The 21205-nt window shown below is 40.5% G+C and overlaps 1 protein-coding gene across 1 annotated transcript in view; it reads left to right on the top strand.

Moving 5' to 3' along the window:
* The window catches only part of LOC136423441 (anosmin-1-like), a 62568-nt gene that overhangs the window by 38089 nt on the left and 3274 nt on the right, over positions 1–21205 (top strand). The window contains exons 3-8 of the mRNA XM_066411584.1: positions 5190–5255; positions 14101–14326; positions 19114–19295; positions 19710–19836; positions 20282–20538; positions 20884–20971. Coding sequence (XP_066267681.1) covers positions 5190–5255; positions 14101–14326; positions 19114–19295; positions 19710–19836; positions 20282–20538; positions 20884–20971 — 946 coding nt within the window. The remainder of the gene's footprint in view (positions 1–5189; positions 5256–14100; positions 14327–19113; positions 19296–19709; positions 19837–20281; positions 20539–20883; positions 20972–21205) is intronic.

The raw sequence follows: 21205 nt of genomic DNA, 5'->3' as shown, positions 1-21205 counted from the left end.
CCTTCCTACAATTTTATTCTTTTAAAAGTTGAAACGTTTATTTCAATGTCTGTGGCTGCATCTTCAGAGTAGAAAATTTTACACCATGTCTTGTATATGGTGAAGCACAAGAAGTAAATTAAAAGATAACATAAGATCAAGTTTCAGATGTTTTTCAAGCGTAGGCCACAAAGCTTTTTCAATTGTTAGATTCATATATTTTCAATTTGAGACATCTATTTCAATGTCTGTAGCTAGACATAATCTTAAATTTTTGTACACTTTGTGTCATAAAACTTTAATTAGATCAAGTTTCAGATCTTTTCAAACTCAGTCCCCAGAACCGTTTCCTCTGTTGAAAATTTACAACATCCTTAAGACGACGGTATGGTAGCTGCACAATTTGCTGACATCTTTATGCAGTGGTGCATCAGTCCCCGGTAATTGTTTATTTCAACATGCGAGAAATATGGCAGTTACTTATGGAAGCAGACCAACTGCCACCGTGCTTAAGTAGTGAAGAGGAACAATCTATTTCCTCCAACAGATAAGATAACATATCCCGTTACACCTGCCGTAAAGTTGGTTCCGTCTGCCAGGTTCTGAATGTATGACTTTTCTGATGTCCTATACAGTAACTCGCATCTGATAAGGGCTGGTAACAACAATAAGGTTGGAAAATGTTTGAGAAAGAGTGATGTGGTATTGAGTGGGCGTCAATTCTTTGGGCAGTTGGCCAAATCGGAGGAGGAAAATTGAATGATTGTGCCCACTGTAGTGTGGTATAGAATCGGCGTGTGACCTTGACGGAGGGAGCCAGACATCTATCAAATTATCATATCCTCATTCCAAAAGACGGGTGACAAAGTGGGAAGATTGCGGGCTTAAATCATACATGCCGTTTTGAGCAAGCAGGTGGTTGGAACAATCGGATTGGCCAATGGCATAGCTGAAAGTGAACAGGCAGACTTCACAGAACTTTCTTTTGATGTTATATCACACTTCCTGCTACACACTGTGAATTATTGATTTTTCCTAATGATGCCAGATCTAATTTTTGCTGGTAATTTATCAATACAAGGTTAGTAGAAGTGTCAAAAATCTAGAAATTGAATTCTGAGGAAGTAGGAAAGTCAAAATATTCAATGACTTTGTGCTAACTTTTTGTGTTGGAAGAAAGTTTTAGCTCCAACTATTTTAACCAACAACACGGATAAACTTTCATTCAAACAGAAATATCTATCTAGTGAATCATGTCAAATGTATCTAATATCTATTGTATCATTGTAAAAGATAAAAACATTTTTTCATGTTTTCACAGGTTTGACGAAATTCAAAACTGTGTCTGTTTTTATACTTTACTTAACAATTACTTTACACAAGACTGTGATTGTGACAGGCGCCTCTTCTGTATGCATGCACTTAATATGCTGGTGCATCCTGAAAAGTCACAGCCTTCACTTGTGCTAGCTGCGCAATTTGTTTCTAAGTGTCCTCGAAGCTTACCGCAAATTGGGAAACTGCCAATTGGTGCTCGAAAACTCAGCAGGCAGAGGAAGGGGAAAAAAGGAATATTTGAACAGCCTGGGGTTCGTGTTTTTGAAGTGTTTGATAAACAAGTTGAATGAGGTTTTTACACCCCCCTAACATGGAACAGTTCAGTCAGTTTTGGTAATTGATGGGCCAAGCCTCAACGACTGGTGGGTACTTGAATATTTTTAGTTTCACATGAATGTGAGTTTTATCTAACAGCTATGTCTTCTTTTGATCAGTAGTCTGCACCACACTCTGTATCTCTAAGACTTTCAAATTACAATACTGTTGCTGTGTGTATGACACATCATTTCTTAGATACACACTGAGATACCCTGAGGCACTGATGGACTTGATAGATTCTTATTCCAACTAAGAACATTGCAATCAACCTTGAGATCTCAGACAGGGCCAAAGTTCTCCAAGTTTTTCTTTAAAGGCTTTCGGAAGTGGTGAATTTTGATGAGACTTTTCAGGGTGAGTATCAGAGTGTAGGAAGTGTACCTCACCCCAGGCGTAAGAAGTATTGGATACCGTTATCGCGCAGGTATCAACACTGACAGGATGTCAAACCAGTGTGTTTTGTAGCCGGAGGACAGGTTTATATTGTGGATAGCGAAGATGGCAAGACAAGTCATGTGCCTATATGAGATGGATTTACTTTCGGTAGTAAGGGATGATGGGATTTTGAGTAGCAAATCCTGTGGGACTTTAGCAGAGGCTTTTGAAAATACTGCACGCACGAATAGAAGAACACTCACTGCATCACTGACTCCACTGATTAGTTTAATGATATGTTTTTAAGACATTGTTGGTCTGTGAACAGGATAGTTCTAAAAGTATGTGTGAATCTAGGAGATTTTGAGATGTTGGGATGATTTTGTCACAGTCATCGGATGATGTGTGAACAGGTGATCAAGTCATGGAAGGATTTGCATTGAGATTCAACATTTTTGAGGGCTTGGATATTGAGTAAATTTCCGTCAATCTATAGATTTTAAATTTAGACATACAGTCTATCTGAGCAATGCCTGTAAAGGTAGAATGATGTACATTGTACGTGTTACCAGTTTTGCAGACACTCAACCTAGCTTGTTTTAAACTTTTTTGACAGCATGTTTACCAATTACACTTTGTCTGCATGTGGTAACGCAGCCTATGAAAACAACCAAGCCGCTTACAGTCTAGCTTTTCTTTCCACAAAGGCATGGAGACAAAGAAAGCAAAACAAGACCTCTTGCTTCAAGGCACTGAAAAACAGCTTCTCTCAACCCTGCTGGCTTTTCAGGACAGTGGAGAAAACAGACAATGTTTCTGGCAGTTCCCCAAACACTGCTGAGTCTTGGGTAGCACGGTTTTCTTACATGCATCTTGAAGACTTTGTTTCATCAGTGAAGAAACTTTATTGTAAAGCTATAGTAATGTTGTTCTTTGTGGACATTGTGCTCATGTCCAGAAAGAAAAATGCAACAAGGCTCCGATTAAGAAGAATTATGAATGGGAGAGGGTTTTTGTTATTTTGGTAACGACTTTTGCTGTACATGTAGATGAGGGGAAGTAACTTTCAAATGGCAGTTCTGCCCTCTAATCTGAATGTTTGTTGTTTTTCAATAAATCAGTCTCCTACCCCATTCAGACCTTAAATGGTTTGGCCCCGCATCCAGGTTAAAAACAAGTCTGTGGGGTGTCGGGTTGCTAAGGTGTGTATTAGACCTCCTGTCCTGCTGCTATTTTCAGACTGTAGAGTCAGCACAAATGGTTGAACCATGTTAGCAATGCTTGAATGTTCCTGAATATACAGTAGGTTAGACGAACGCATAGCTGGAGTTACGCAATCTCTTGCTGTCAGGGGCTCACTGTAGATGCCTTTCAATTTGCGAGGATTTAAGTTCGCAGTAGGGAGATTTTAAGTTCATGGTTGAAACAAGGGGGTAAGCTGGTAGAAGATAATTTTCATGGTGGTCAAGAGGTCACTGTGAAAACTGCGAACATTAAAACACCGAAAACATTTCAACATCTACAGTACATGTATATGGCGGCCCTTTCCCTTAGGGCTATTTTATAACAGTTGGGTGGGCCACTATGAGTGCAATCTTTAAGTCAAGCCAAGGATGTTATGTAATAATATAATAGGACATCATATAATGTCTTAGGTCAGACCCAAACACCCTTACTCCCTTAGTATAATTCATTGACACCAGAAAACAAGCACCTTCCTGGATTTTAAAGTTTTGCTCTTCTTGTCAGGCAATGGTTACACACCTGTCATAAGGTGGGAAAAGGAGACGGCTCGACAAACAATTGTTTCCAGTTGGAACAATGCTCCCCTTGTATTCAGTGGTGGCTAACACGCCTTTGTGAGTCCTTCTGTGTTAGGGGTGAAGGACAGGTAAATACGCCAAGTACACCACACTTCACTGGATAGTGAAAAACATGTAGAATCGAATGAATGAATGAATGAATGAACGAACGAATTCACAAACAAATGAAGGAAGGAAGGAAAGAAAGAAAGCCAAGAACAAAACAGTAAACCCCTTTATTGCACACTTGGCCAAGTACACTGATCACAACAAAACATCTTGAAAGTTAATTGATACAAAAGACACTAGCTAACATCAAATAGCTTCAACATATCGCTTTTATTTATGGTGAAAATAAAAGAACAGATATGTTTTTCAATGGGAGGTAGGTCTAGCTGCATTAGGAATCTCTTCAGTACTAAATGGATGAAATAGGGAAATATGCTTGACAGTAGATTTTTCCATACACAGAATGATTGTCTTGCTTCCAAACAGATAATTGATCATTTGTAGGGTTGTACTTAATTGGAAAGCAAATTGTCTTTAATGATAATCCGATGTGAGTTTATCCTTTTAGCATGATGGAATTTGACATATAATGGTCTTCGCTGTGTCTGATCAATTATGCATATCTCTTGCTAAAGATAGCACTTGGGTATTCTTGTGGCTCATTTAACCTTACCAGTTGTGCCATCTGAATATTCAGAAGGAAAGTGGCTGTCAGAAATCCCATTAATATTTCAAATCTGCAAAGATGAAATAGAAGATAGTTTTCACATAGACTCTTTTCAATGTTTTACTCCTGTGACTGTAAGGTCATCATTGAACAATCCTGTATAAAAAGATTTTGCAGCCCACATGAGTTTCACGGCAGAATGATCTTGAACTTGCACAAGGAATTTCTGCAATAGGAAAATGCTGCTGTGATACAAGTGCACATATGCTAGGAGAGGGGATATTTTCAAGCTTCAACATACATAGTTTTATGCACTATTTGTTATTTTTTTAGAAGAACACAAAAATGAACTCAGTATGTGTTCATGTTTCAGTGACAATGTAATCTTCAAGCAGATGTAGGCTTGATCATGAGGTTCAGTGTTTTATGCATGTTTTTAGGCTTTTGTATGTTTTCCTACTTGTCTAGAAAACATCAAGCCAAACCTATGTCTGTTAGGAGATTACACTTATCATTCCACCATTTCAGGTTTCAGGTGTAATTGATGTCAATACTGAGTTCCCAGAAGAATATTGACACCTTGTTCTCTTTCATTCATGTCGTCATTAGCGAAATGACCCCCAAGTGTAGTGTTAAAGACTGAGTATTGACAAGTTGAGTGTCCAGCACTAATTACCACCATGTCTGTTCTTTTTCTGCAGTGCCTGTATCCATGCCAGCACTTCTCACCCTCAGACATCCTGTCTTCCTGTATCACATCTTGTGAGGTAAGTCTCAGCTAATTTTGTTCCTTTGCCATTCGATTGTTCATTCGTTCATACTGTGGTTGTCTACAACAGTATGAACGAATGAACAATCTAGTAATGACAACTTGTAGGTACTGTACCTAGTGGGCAGCAAGTTTCCTTGCTGTTTCTGTAGTAAGGTATATTTTTATAGGAAGGGGTTGCTAGCCCTTTTTCTTTATTGTGCTCGAGGCACCTCCTTGAATATGGGACGTCCATTTTACGTTCCTTCCGAAAGACGGGTGAAGACCCAAATGACATCTGATCCAGGATTGAATTGGGATTTTCCAGTTAGCGACTCATATTTACTTTTTTTATGATTAAGTATAATATCATGTAACAATGATAGAATTTTGTTAGCCTTCTTTATTCAGCTCCATGTGTAAATTTTGAGAGAGGCATTAAACTCTGCTGCATTTTATGAAATAAAGAAACTTTAAGATGGATTGATAAGAGAAGATCCCACAACTTATACCTTTCCTATAGCATTTTAGCTTTGAGAATATGGTTAGAATTGATCTGTACAGAAGGCCTGTAAGATAACCATATTACACAAGCAAGCTTTGAGTTTATGTGCAGGTCTCGCGAAAAGCTTTCCCAAAGTTGGGGTGAGGCCGTGTGTCAATCATTTTGTGCCAGGGTCATTTTCAAACAAATGGACTGCAAATGGACTGCCTGCACCTTCCAAAGTGTCAAGGTAAAGGCTGTTTTGTTGGCAAAGAGGGAGGGACAAAGAGACGAGAAAGTAGAGGTGAAGATATGGACCTTTTACTTCACAGTAAATGCACCATGTTCATGCGAGGGATTTCTTTTTAAACCTCCTTGGTGCATGGTTGTAAGACGGGAAAATCGGACCTGTAACACATTTAGAGGTCAAACTGCATGCATTTTGAAGATGACTTGCAAAACGGGGACTAAAGTTGCAGAGGATGTCATATTTTGGCTGTAAAGGGATTGATTTTTAATGCTATGCATTTTATTTGATGTATGCACATATAAACCATAGGTACACTGCTTTTTTTGTCACAGAAGTTTTTGTAATTCTGAAAAATGTTTTGCAAACCCTTCAAACGATATATTTAGATCTATGCATCAACCAAACAAACAGTAACACACAAATTAAGATCAATTCTTACAATTCTATACAGGGTGCCCTAAGACAGCCACATTATAAAGTGTTCCCAAGGCCTTCTCAACAATGTCTTGAACACCTGGATATCTGAAGTGTGCATTCCTCCAGGATTGCTATATAAAGGCTGCATTGGTTCACTTGAAATTGACCAAATTTTTTAACGTGGTGGCTTTAAATGTATTGTACCTGGTAGAATCCTGAGAATTGATGTTAACCTCTTCCAGCTGAAATATACATGTACTAGGTCAAATCAAGTGAATTTTATTTAATACGGGTGAGTCAAACGTGGCAGTCTGTTTAGTGGAATAGACCCCTTTCCAAATACCGCGGCCATTTTGAATCCAGGGCGCGTGCACGTGATTCGAGCGCGGGAAAAGTGAAGACCCGGTAAGTCCACAAGCCAGCGGTAAGGCGTTCCCAATAGAAACCAGCGTTGAGTTATCTTCGGCGGTGAGATGTTCTCCTCCTCGGTGAAATCCATCGATATATTTGCATGGCACAAGTAGATGATATTGTTGTGGAGACTTGGACTAGATATCGGCCAGTAAAATTGTGAATTTCTGCTACTTTTCCATAGTTTCTGCCGGGATGTTGAGCGCGCGCTACAGTGACAGAATGCTAATATGTTTACACCGCGTGCTTGTAGTTTCCCTAATAATGTTAGCTAAAGTCGAGAAAAATCCCACAAAACATACACTTTTCGGATCATTTTAGCTTCGTTTAGGTATGAATATAACTCTTGAGCCTTTTGGCTGTCGTGACAATGCCAACATCATCTTGAAATTACGTTAGTTTGAGGGAGGGTTTTGTTTTCTGTGCAGCGTTACATCGACTTCGCTCAGCAATATTTGACATTTCCGTTGAATGCAATCCCCCCAAAAAAAGACGTGAAAATATAGACTTGAGTTCAATGTCCTTTTGGGTACAAATTTGGCAGCATTCCGGTGGCTTTTTGACGATCTTTTTGGATGCCAAGAATTTAGGCTTGAGGACTCCAAGTACGTGAGTGAAGTTGTGTTTTCTATTCTATCTGACGTTTCTTTAAATCATTTTGCGCGGCAATATTTCAGATATCTGTTGGCCGGATGGAACCCAAAAAACGTTAAATAATATTGACTTGAGGACTGAAGGACCTCCGGCCGATATTTTTCCTTTTGTTGTGGGGTTTCATCCTGTGGAAATCTAAGATATTTCCGCAAAAAGTAATGTAATAAAACGCTACAAAGAAAACACACCCCCTGCTTCACTCACAAGTCGAGAAAAACCCCGTAAAGCATACACTTTTCGGGCTGGAATCCTTATAGCTACGTAGATAGAAATATACAGAATTTTACCGGTTGTGACTTCCCCTGGGAAAACGCGCGTTGAGAGGGGGTCGTGTTTCTGTCTAGCCTTTCTTTCTTTTCTGTCTAGCTTTTCCTTTCTCTCTTGTTACATCGCTCCGCAAGCGATATTTGACATTTCCGCTGAATGCAATCCCACAAAAAAAGACCTGAAAATGTAGGCTTGAGCTAAAGGTAATTTTTTCGGGGAATTTAGCAGAATTTCGGCGGCTTCTTTTGACGAGTTTTCTGAAATATCAAAACCTAAAGTACGTGAGTGAAGATGGAGTGTTTTCACTTTGCGCCGTAATATCTTAATTTCCGTCGGATGATATTACAGAAGCGTGAAAATATAGGCTTGAGGGCTTTGCGAGTATAAAAATTTGACGGAACTTCGGTGGCTCCTTTGACTTTGACGATATTTCAGTGCCAAGATTAGCTTGATGAAGTTCGTGAGTGAAGCAGGGGGCGTGTTTTCTTTGTAGCGTTTCATTACATTACTTTTTGCGGAAATATTTTAGATTTCCACAGGATGAAACCCCACAACAAAAGGAAAAATATCGGCCTGAGGTCCTTCAGTCCTCAAGTCAATATTATTTAACGTTTTTTGGGTTCCATCCGGCCAACAGATATATGAAATATTGCCGCGCAAAATGATTTAAAGAAACGTCAAATAGAATGGAAAACACACCTTCACTCACGTACTTAGAGTCCTCAAGCCTAAATACTTGGCATCCAAAAAGATCGTCAAAAAGCCGCCGGAATGCTGCCATATTTAAGGACATTGAACTCAAGCCTAGGCCTATATTTTCACGTTTTTTTGTGTGTGTGGGATTGCATTCAGCGGAAATGTCAAATATTGCTGAGCGAAGTCGATGTAACGCTGCACAGAAAACACGACCCTCCCTCAAACTAACGTAATTTCAAGATTATGTTGGCATTGTCACAACAGCCAAAAGGCTCAAGAGTTATATTCATACCTAAACGAAGCTAAAATGATCCGAAAAGTGTATGTTTTGTGGGATTTTTCTCGACTTTAGCTAACATTATTAGGGAAATTACAAGCACGCGGTGTAAACATATCAGCATTTTATCACTGTAGCGCGCGCTCAACATCCCGGCAGAAACTATGGAAAAGTAGCAGAAATTCACAATTTTACTGGCCGATATCTAGTCCAAGTCTCCACAACAATATCATCTACTTGTGCCATGCAAATATATCGATGGATTTCACCGAGGAGGAGAACATCTCACCGCCGAAGATAACTCAACGCTGGTTTCTATTGGGAACGCCTTACCGCTGGCTTGTGGACTTACCGGGTCTTCACTTTTCCCGCGCTCGAATCACGTGCGCGCGCCCTGGATTCAAAATGGCCGCGGTATTTGGAAAGGGGTCTATTGCACTTCTTGGGTACCATTATGGATTTTTCTTGACCAAGGCAAGGCCTTTTAAATAAATGAAGGACATTCAACTTTCTAGAATAGCCGTGTAGCCGTTTTTTATTAATTGGTTGATAGATATGCAAAATTTAGAAAAAATGAACCAACAGGATAATGGTCAATTCAAATGATCATCTCTTTTCATTTGGACACCCCATATTCAAACTTTTTTTTTAAACGGTTGGAAATTTTTTGTGTGGATGTCATCCATATGATCTAGTCAGTGTGGCCTAACTGATATGTAACAATAAGTTCAAAGTGTTTCATTCTTTAGTTTTAATAGGGTGATTAAAAACACCTTCAAGCGCTACCATCTAAACATCAAAGGTATTGTGCATTGAGTTACTGCCTTAAGATAACAGGTATTAGCAGCGAGGATGAGACAGTGCAGCACAGATTATGAAGTGTGATGAGCTTAAGTATTGGTAGATTCCCCTCTCAGATGCTCTTTATCACCTGTAATTGCTAGTCAATGAACATTAAGAGAGGTCGAAGAAGACCTGCCACATGTTGCCCATAGGTATGAATTGATACAGGGTTATTTTGCTCTTGTCCTTTTCTTAAACCCTTCCAGATGTTTCGTATGAGGTTTGAGTAATATGTAAATTGGAAAAACTATGTGCTGTACTTTTTTTCTCAGTATGACTTTTGACAACGTGTCCAAAATCATGTTGTTGGGCAAAAATGCCCTGAATTACATGATGATTTGTTACAAATTCTAAAAATGAAATGTTTTTCTAAGCTTAAGGTGACAGATTTAACAAGGAAAATCAACAACGTGGACTCCTAAACAATGATTGGAATAGAAGAAATATTTAAACTTGGAGACAGCTCTGGGAAGAATTGAGATATAAATCTTGACAAGGTTGCCAGTTACATGCTACTTAAGCCCAGTTCCCACCCTTTTTCTCTCAGCGTTGTTAAGAACGGGTTGGGCTCTCCCCGCCCGCTTCGACCTTTCCCAATGAGTGAGGTCAAGAAGTGCCCGGCGAGCGTGACAGTTCTCCCATCTGCGGTTCAGACCGTTTACCAGCCCTGACAGCTTCTATTCATCCGCGATCAGCCTCAAGGTGCGACTGTCAGCACCCCCATACAAACGTCTTTCAGCAAGTTTCCCTCCTTCCATTTAAACACCGCCATTGTGCGTGACAAGAAAAAAATCATAACTACCCTTATGGTACTGTAAATTGCTTTAAAGTTTGTGGCTGTTAAATTTCAAAATCAAGAGTTTGCGGTATCTTTGCCTTTTTGGTTATAACAGCTGTAGTGACACGACGGGAGACAGGATCTGTTCGAGGTGCGATGAGTTCTCGGCAAGCAGTCACATCGAAAACCGCAAAATTTAACTTAATAACACTGCAAAAATGTCAAAATTCACAGTACTGTATTGTCAATGGCCATTTGAATGGTCGGATTGTTTTTAGGTGTGTTGAAGTCTTTTGTTCTGCCACCACTTATACGACTATTGTACGGAATTCTTCCACTTGGACATCACCTTTCTTTGTTCTCCACTTCTGTATATTTTAGAGATTGTGTCCTTTGGGAGTCTTCTTTGTGAATTGTGCCCTCTGTAAAGCTGGTTAGAGTTTAGTGGAGCATGTAGTAATGCATGGACGAGAGCCAAGAAAGTCTCAAAACCTTCCCTTAGGCTGCCCAAAGTTTTACCGGTAGGTGTTTTCTGGGGAAGAATGATCTGTCTTAATGAAGGAGGGCAAAGTGCCCTTAAGTGCTAAAAGGTCATTACTGGCAGTTAGAAATTCTGGGCTGGCTGTCAGAATTTGAGTGCTAAAACACGTTCAATTTCTCTTACTCATTCTTAAATTTCAACATCAACAGTTTGCGGTATCTTTGCATTTTGTGGTTAGAACTTTCCCTAAGGCTGCCCAAAGTTTGAGGTGTTTTCTGGAGTAAAATTATCCATCTTAATGAAGGAGGGCAAAGTGCCCTTAAGTGCTAAAAGGTCATTACTGGTACTTAGAAATCTCAGGCTGGCTGTCAGGATTGGAGTGCTGAAACATGTTCGATTTCTGTTACTCATTGTTGACTCATCAAAGCACCCCAACAATGTATGTGTGGAGTAGACCCGTGCGGTGACAGCGCATCTGACGTCCTAATGAACACTCGGAGAGAAAGTTTGATTGGCAAGCAAGACGGCCCGTCTTCCAGGTGCTCTTCCAGCAGTTATCGGGGTAATTTTCTGTCCTCCGATAATGCCTGTTATCCGTCTCTAAAGCGTCCGTAATTGTGAAAAACGGCGTGTCAAGCAGGCAAGCCGTCTCCATCCTCTCCCTGCGTACTTGACAGATTGCCAATAAAGCACTTCTCTGCCTCATTAGCTAAGTGCCTGGCTGACTTTTACTCACCCTTGCATCACACAGGCCTTCCTTCAGAATTAAAATCTGCCCTCTCCCAATCGTTTCATGTGCTGACCCTACGAACTGGTCACCTTGGCCGGACCATATGGCTCTTGGACGCCCAGATTTCGGCCGTAAAAGATATTGGCCGCGAAGGCGACACGCTGGGTGTTGTCGGGCTCACTTTACCGCCACTCCCCCATTTGGTGAAAGAAGCCTATAATCGACCGCTTTCCGTTAACGCTACCTCTACTCTAACTACCACGTCCAATATATCCCGCCAACGCAGTCGGGTAATTTTGATATGAGGAAAAAATTGAGTGCCGGGTGGATTTTTCCTCATACTGTGTCATCACGGCGCTCCCTCTCTGCAAATTTCCCACGAGATTGTTAATCTTGGCACCATATTTCAACAAACATCAGCATATTGATCTGGGTGGGCCTGTATAGGGAGCGGTAATGAGGTACTGGATTGGCAAGGGTGATGAAGTGAAAAATAAAGATGGGTTGTTACTACCTGTCTCTATTCATCATGGCCCTCGTCGTTAGGGGGAGGTCTGGGTGGCAAGATCAAAGGGAAACAAGGTGTTCTCTTCTGTTCACGACCGTAAAAACTTTTCATTTGGTGTCGGGACGATTTGTCATTTCTTTATTTCGAGTTCTCAGGCCCATAGCAAATAAAAGATGACACTGACATAATGTTACGTACACAGAGACAGACTTAATAGATAGCTCTGTAAACATTTCTAAGGTAGGTAACCCATAATGAACATATATAGGTGTTAACTTATAGACAAGCAGACAACAAAATGAATGACTGGGTAGATAGTAAACAAATGTTATGTAAGTATGATGTCATTTAGTGCATGATCAATAAAATGTACTTTTTCAAATACCTAGGGTATGACAAAAAAATTGGCAAAGTGGACCAAAATACTAAGAAACAAAAAGATTAATCACTAACATGTGCCTATCACCAACAGTGATTTTGAGCTTTAGATGGAAAAGTCTGACAAGTTTGGATTTAAAAATTTGTCATTTCCTTTAATGCGTATATATAAAACCAAGAACCATCAGCTCCATTTTAACAGCCTTGCAGCTGAAAATTGGGCCGTTGGTGGGAGGGTTACGTAGACGAGGCATTTTGCTGGAGGAGGGGAACCCATGATTCCCCCTGCATTGATTAGGGAGGGAACGACACCATTTATCTGGCTCAAATGTTGCAGGCCCGGACATTTGTCTCGGACAAAGTGCCCTCCTTTTGTCCGCAAATTGTGCCAATTAGAACCTTCCAGGGGGTTGTGTTGACATTTCTCAACTGCCGAACAACTGCCTGTAAAAATGTCAGCAGTAATGTAGCGAGCTCGGATGGCACAGTAATGTCGGTGTGCATAACTTAACGGGGAAGGCAAAGGAAATGAGCTTAACATTCGTTCGTTCATTAGTCGCACATAGGGCAGCCAGTTTTCTTGCCGTTTCAGTAGCAGGGTATATTTCTATGGGGAGGGGTTGCTGGCCCTTCCCCTTCAATTCAACGTGCTTGAGGCACCTCCAAGAACACGGAACCCCATTTTATGTCCCTTCCAAAGGAGGGGTACAGTTACAAGCAAGATGCACTTCCCAGGATTGAACCGGAGTCTCCCACTTAGCAACTAATTGGAACGAGGAGCTTAACTGTGAGGCTGCTACCAGTTGAGCTACGTCCCTAGAGTCAAACATCACAAAATAAATGAAAAATAAAACTACTTTTTTTTCATTGTTGATTCATCTTGCTATATAACTCCAGGCTAGCCTGAAATGATAAGTGAATAATTTCGTCAAGTGGAAAGTTAATAAGAGGCATAGCTCAAATTCCTTGTCAATTAAAGAGATAAGAATCTGAAGACGAAGAAAAGTTGTCTGAAACACCTGGCCCATGTCCAAAGTGGATGGTTAGTGTGCCAACCGGAAAAACTGTCTGGCACAAGTGTTCCATTTAGCTTCATTTGACCTTTACACCAATATCGTCACTCCACTCAGGTGAAATTAAGCACCTAGGTTTGGTTAGGGATGTCCTCTTAGACGGGAAAAGCATAGATTCTATGCTTGAGGATTGCCATACATTAATCCACCACACATCGAAAAGAGTAGGGGTCAATCCTAGTGTGAGTGGATCAAAGCCTATGAGCAGTCCAATCGTATGCAGCTTAGACCAGTACAAAACTGGTGTGTTATGCCTAAAGGCGATTTACCAGTCATGCGAAACAAAAAAAGTGAACATCAACCTTGGAATATTGACATTTATGGTAGCACGGTGGCCTTGTGGTTAGGGTTGTTGACTTTGATGGGATACAAAGCAAAACATCCCTAAGCAATACATGTAACATTAAATGAAAAGAGCCACACCTTGAGCATGTGAAAGAATCCACCTCATTTGTCAATAAAAAAGGTCCCTTTCCAGTGTGAGTGCATGGAAGAAACATATCAGCCTGGTATTTCACAGGTCAATGTACAAACCTGGTGTGTTACACCTTGAGGCAGTTTCCTGTGATTCAAATAAACAAGCAAAATTTACAAATTATTGTTTTGTTTTTCAACAGTCGCTACCCACAGTCCAAGGCCACTCCCTCTGCAACAGCACCTGTGACTACCTCAGCTACACCAGCACCAACAAACAGGGAGACTGCCCTGCCCCGGAGGATGCACAGGGATTCGCTGCAGCATGTGTGGAGAGCTGCAGTGCTGATCAAGACTGCAAGGGGGCGCTAAAGTGTTGTCCCAATGGATGTGGCCATACCTGTCAAGAGCCCCTCAACAGACACACAGGTACATTGTAACCATTGAATTAAAATTTACAAAACACAGCCACGCTGGATATTGTCATACCTTATCAATATATACATCTCAGTCAACAACAAATTAGAACAATGCATTACAACCAGATTACAGATTGTGGCTGCCACTTTTTGTTAGTTTCGGAACTAATTTGATAGGTTTACGGGCAAAGAGTGCGTTGTGAAATTTCATCTCTCTCGCTTGAGAGGGTTCGCTTGCATGAAACTTCATGAGTCGTTGTCTATTGAAATGTGATCACGCGTGCCTTGCTCAGCACCGTGGACATTATTACACCAGGAAAAACTTGATATTGGCAGTCCGGACAAATCCCCCCTGTACAGACACATATACTGGACAGACAAGAAATGGAGCATGAAAACATGTCTGATGGCAAAATGGAAGAAAAATTTGGTCTAGGTGAAGCATTATTTGAAATCCATAACTATTCCCCAATGGTAATCGCATGCTCTCAAAACAGACGGGCGGACAATTTCTGACGGAAGCCCTTTGGGATAACAGCAGATTTTGTATGTGATTATGATGAATATTTCGCAGTAGACACTGATCTAATCTAAGAATATTGACTGTTCTTTATCAGAGATCATATCATTCTGAAAATGCATAAAATCTCAGGGAATCAGTTTGTAATAGTTGCTTCCTCTGCAAGCATTTCTAATCTGATGCTAGCCTTCCCCCATTGTCCAGTTTGTCCCTATACATGTACGTGACCTAGTGCTGGTTTGTTTTATGACACAAGATAAGACTTTAGAAGTTAAGTTGCATTCAACTGACCATCACAAAAATGCTGGTACCCGTCGGCAGGTTAATGTATAGTTTCAAGATGTACTAGATGTATAAAAAGGAAAATGATCAGGTATAGTTCAGAGATGTTTATCGCCATACTGTAAATATTAGATACTCCCTGTGGGGATGGATTGGTGCAGAATAACAGCACTTTATTGCCATTTATTTATTTTTTTTCTTCATATTTTTCATTGAAGACTATGCAAAATCTGATTGCAAAGAAACATTGGAAAACGGATACTGATGTTGTAGAATGCCTCTTTTTCTATCGTAGAATGTACTGATTTTGTCACTTCCTGGCCACAAAGAACAATTTTTTGCCAAACTTTTGTTTGTTTTGTACGTTTTTGGGTGCCCAGAGGATGTCATCCATGTAATCAAAATAGTGTGGCCATACTGTCATACTCAACATAAAATAGCCAGGAGTCCCAGAAAAGTTTGAGTGGTTCAGTTTTCCCAGGCCGTGTGAACCCCGGTAGTTACGAGCATCACCCTAAGAGGGGTTCATGGTTGGGTGAAGTTTATGAGGTGAAAATGATGATGTGTGCGTCTGTATCGCCCCTCCCAGACACATCCACAGCCAGCACGGTCCCCCGAGTGGTCATCCAATCCCAGAGCTGAATCTTTCATGAGTTTGATGGAGGTCGTCCTAAGCCTCATATTTACCCAAAATCAATAAAGTCTGTATTAGTCTGAATTGTATAAAACATGAGAGGGGTCCATCCTTCCGAAATCTTGTTAAACCCCTGTGCCAACACTGATAAATAAGAGCCGTTTCAACTTTCCTCTTTCTCAAAGTGTACTTTGTGGCTTTGAGGTTAACAATAGCACAAAATTGCTTATTCATAAAGGAGATTAGATCTTAAGTCATTTTTGGTGAGAATACATGTATCTGTATAGGAATGATAAATGGTATAATTAGGCAAAGCAAAATCATCGCAATATCATCTACCACAAATTCCTGTATGCGATGAAAAGAATGATAAACGTTTTTACTTAATTCATGAAAAAACGAAAAATTGCGGCGCAGACAAAGGGGATTTTGTCATAGAGGAAAGATTTAGTAGTTCAATGATGGTTGGAGATTAATTGATGATGATGTTTTGTGCCGAGTGATTCCAAATCAAATGGCTGTTTGGGTTAGGGATACATTATGTATTGGGCTGGGGGTTACAGATTGGACCTTAATGATTTCTAATGGTCCCTTTGGAATTTGCGGTTATTTTCTATCATTTTCGGCGCAGCAAGGAAAATTGCTGATATGATCCGAAACCAAATTTGTGAAATAAGGAGAAAACTCTCAAAAATGGTGGAGAATTTATGATGGGTCATTATGCTGGTACAATCATAGAGAATGGTTTATGATGTGTGGATTTGAAACTGCTTTTGTCAATGAAAGTTTTTATAGGGAAAGTGAGCTGCTTTTTTATGAGAATTAAACATCCTTTTCAGATAGACACAGGCAATTCTATTTTGACAAAAAGCTTCTTATATACCAAGCAGCAAAGAAATACATTGTACTGAAAGCAAAAACTGTTATCAGTAGAGAAATGTACAAATGTAGTATGACAAAAACATCGAAAGCTTGAAATTGGTATTTTTTTACATGAAAATCACACAACCAAAGCCATAGTTTACTATTTCATGCCAATAGATTTATTGATCTGAGCCTAAAGCCCTATTTATATGGATTTTTTTCTGTTTGCGCATGTAGATTGATCATGACCTTCAAAGTTCCTCCGAGATTTCTGGAAAATTCTCTAACTAAAAGATTAATGAGATCAAAGAAAATCAGAATATGTCCCAACGTGATTTTGCGTTGTTAAGTATCATACAGTTGTGCAGGTATGTATGCCTTTCATTGTAACTCCAAATCAAACTACGCTATGTTGTAAAATCGCTGTAATCAAATCAAGGCAAAATTTATGAAAAGTTGAAGGAGGCAGGGGTCATATTTTGCTCATAATACAGAACATGAAAGCATAATTTGACACATTTTAGCTCATTTTTACCTCGTTACATAAAAGTGCTGACCGCGAGCAGGGGGGAATTTTGGGTGCCAAATTGGATCAAAATGAAAGTTGAATGAGGTCCCCTCAGAGACAATACAGGAAATTGGATTCTGCAATCTTCTACCCTTGAATTTCCCCAAGCCAATCGGCTACAGGGACACATATGAAAGAGAATGCTCGACTTGTGATGATCTATCACTCCGTTTGATTGTCCCATTGGAAGTAATCACTTTTAGGTGTCCTTTGTGCAAAGTTTGTTGTGATATTATGATAGTTTTACGGGACTTTTTTTCTATCAACGTCACACACAGATGTGTTTAACATAAATCAATGCAGAATGGATTCTCTCAGAACAGATAATGTATGTTTGATCTATACCACATACATGTATACCAGCTGTTATGATATCACATATGCTACACAACAGAAGCTCAGTGTCTGGCCTTGCTGATATTTGATCATACTAACGACACAGTAACAGCTTGCTGATGACAAACAATACTGGTTCAGGAGAGACTGTGCAAATATTGTACAATGGATTCGGTGGAAAAAGAAAAACATTTCATTTTGTAAATGCCGTCATTATGAGGCTGAAAGAAACAGACTTTTTGAAGCAGTTCCCACAATCTCCCAGTGAGTTTTCATCATATAGAAAATCTCCAAACAACTACATTTCCACTAAAATCACAAAACCGGCATGTTATAAAAAATGTGTGCATTAGCCGCTGCCTCCAAAGTAGAAGTCGAACACTCAGAATAAAATTCATCACGGTTTCTCTCAAATGTTTGGTCAATGATGCATCAGATTTTTGTCCCTTGCATACGCTAACTTTTCTGACACAATGTTTGGAAACTATAGATGTGATATCATCCTTGTGTTGTATCCAGGAACATGACCTTATACAATATATTCAGTCAGAGTGCCGGCACATTGTAGCTTTGTGAATCAGCGGCGGATGGCAGTTTTCAATGCTGAATAATGAAGTAGCTATTGCTAGGTTATGAATAACACATAAGCTGGCTGTATGGATTATTTGGTTGCTTCGGTAAGCCAGCCAGGCTGTTGAGGCTTGGCTCTTAAGCTGTTTCCTGTATCAGCAAAATCCCCGGAACTGAACTCTAATCCAGTTTAAATGTTTTAGGAAGGGCTTGTATGAACATGGATTTTATCATTTACTTGGTACAAGGGCTGGATTGAGCTGGGCTTCCATGTGTCAGTTGTGCTCTTCCACATGACTCCTGGCTTTTACCTCAATAACTGTTAGTGCATTAAACAGTAGTGATGATATCAATAATATTCATGGTTGGACCATATTTATCAAACCCAAATATCGTGTCCACATCTGTTTGGCACATATGGTTCAGCTTCTGTGGAGCCGTTATCATTGTTATGTCCTTGGTGCTGAATGAAACTCCAATGGAGAAAAGACCATCTAAAAGGCCAACAATAATGTACCCATGTTCCTCTCTGGAACTAAGCTTACACAGTTAATCTATCACCATGCCTTTAGCTCCTTGCATTTTTGAGAGGATCTCAAAGTAAAAATTCAAAATTATCGATAACAGCGCCGTCAAAAGAGAATGATTCTTTTCGTATGTGTGTGTGTGGGGGGTTGGGGGGGGTTGTTTGGGGTGATGCTTCTGAACCCCCACAGCCTACAGGCGTGATCACGGTTATGTCCTTGGTGCTGAATGAAACTCCATTGAAAAAAGACCATTTAAAAGGCCTACAGAAATGCACCCATGGTCCATCCCGGTTTGAGTGGATCAAACCTTACAGTGGGGTCTTAAACAGCTTGTTGTTACTGTACAAAACTGGTGTGTTACACCTAAAGGCCGTTTACCGGTTACTCAAAACAAACAAACAAAACAAGATACAAACTGTAGTTGAAGAACCCAGTAAAAGACAATTATTGGCTAATGACCACATGACTTATGCTGTTTTGTTTTATTGCTTTCTAGGAACACCTCCCCGTTTTGCGGAACGTCCTGTTGCCATAGAAACCAAGAAGGGCCAGTCCATTGTGGTGGAGTGGTCGTCGCAGAAGAAGTTTGACCATGCAGTGTTCCTGCTGCAGGAGAGGTCAGCGGTGGGGAAGTATGTGAAGGAGGCCGACATGTCCGACTGGGAGCTGGTGGAACAGGTAACGTGGCCACTTTCCCATTTGAGCACTCTCTTAACCTTAATGCACAGATACAAAGGAGTCATCTTCGTTTTGCTGTTTGCTTTCAGGCATTAGAAAAATGTGCCAAAGATTAGAATAGTCTTCCTGTCTCCATCCAAAAGGATTTTCAGATTCTTTTTGTAATATTTGCCTTGACTCTATAGTGCTGATTTCAATGATTTACAGTGCGTATTAGCCTTTAAGTACAAATAGCTCCTAAATGTTTCTACTTAAAGAGAAAAATCTGATGCAATTAGGATGTAAGCTGTGCCTTACATTGTGAGTTTTTTGAGTAACACTGGGCACTTGTATTTGTATCCATGCAAAATTGCTGAAATTTATCAAGTTTGTTGGTCAGACAGATTGTGATCACTTCTTCTGAATCCCTTCCAGACGACGTCCCAGGCCACGGTAGTGAAGGCCAGTCGAGGCAGATGGTACCAGTGGCGGCTGGCGGCAGTGAACGAGAACGGCACCAGGGGCTTCAGCGAACCCAGCAAGGCCGAGAGGCTCAGGAAAGGTGGGATATCATTATATTAACACACTCTTTGAGTTAGGATATTGATGAGGAAAGCTCAGTTGTGCCTAAGAAGTTTCGTACGAAATTGAGGAAAATTGTACGAAGCACTATGAAATTTCACAAAACTTACTAATCTTAGGAAAAACAGACTCATTTCATCCAAATCGAGCACCAGTAGTTATTTGAATATTGCAGAGTGGCAGCCTGTCAGGATGTAAGGCGGAAATGGTGTAATAGGATACTTGGAGAATTGAAAGTCTGGTTTGGCTCCAATGTTGCAGACAGGCAGGAAGTGATCATGAACGTGCATATTTTTTATTAATGTCATATGACTCATGGCTACACAACACAGTTATGTCAGGAGGTCAGGGGTACTCATTTAGAGCTTGTTACAATATGATGTTCAGCCACATGTATCAGACTCATGTTGTTGTTGTTTTTGTAGACCCTGCTGCTCCAAGTCCTCCATGGAACCTAACCGAGGGCGACTTCCACATCAAGGACGGGAAAATCTCAGTGAACGTCCGCTGGTACCCGCCGGCGTACAGCGACCTGCCCATCACCAGATATCGCGTGTACTGGAGCAAGAGGTTAAAGGGCGTGACCCCTGGCCTGATGAAGCTGAAGGAACACAGGAAGAGTGTGAGAACGGCCATGATCACCCTGGAGGGGCTGGAGCCAGATACAAGCTACTTTGTTCAGGTGAGGGGAAGAGATAAACTAACAGGAAACTTCACAGTGGCCTCCAGACCTTCTTCCAACTTCATAACCAAGTTGCAAAAGCTCTAAAACATTGTAGCTGTTATTGTTAGCCCATTGATTAGCCACTGATTTGATATATGAAGCTTTATAGCCTTACCTTAATCATTGACTCTCAATTCTTAAGTAAGCTACGGTATGTTATCCAAAAAATATATAACTGTGTTAAGAGGAATTCTTTGCAAAAAATCTCTGTATACTGTGTTCATCTTTCTTGATATAACTGGTGGGAGAATAACTTTACAGTAAGCTAGAGCTGAAAAAGGATGCATTTTTTCCTGGATGCAGGTCCAAGCCTTTGCCAACTGGGGAGACAATGAGAGACTACGCAGTGATCGGGAGTCCTTCTTCCTCAGCACCATCCCCCTCCCAATAGGTGAGGCATTTATACTTGGTTTGCGTCTTCATCCTGTGGAAATGACTGATCCTAACAGTCAATCACAATAAGTATTTCAACCAATCATAACATGACGATTAGCAGTTAGACCAATGAGAGAGTGGTTGCATGTCTGTCAAAAACTGTTTTGACCGAGGTGGGCGGGGCTACACATGTATGAGATTGGTCTGTTGTCTTGTCTACATTTGTCAGGTACCATCCAGCTTGGCTAAT

This window comes from Branchiostoma lanceolatum, chromosome 17, assembly GCF_035083965.1.
Source record: "Branchiostoma lanceolatum isolate klBraLanc5 chromosome 17, klBraLanc5.hap2, whole genome shotgun sequence".
Lineage (NCBI taxonomy): Eukaryota > Metazoa > Chordata > Leptocardii > Amphioxiformes > Branchiostomatidae > Branchiostoma > Branchiostoma lanceolatum.
Note: the sequence above shows the minus strand (reverse complement) of the source record. Positions and strands in the feature narration are given on the sequence as shown.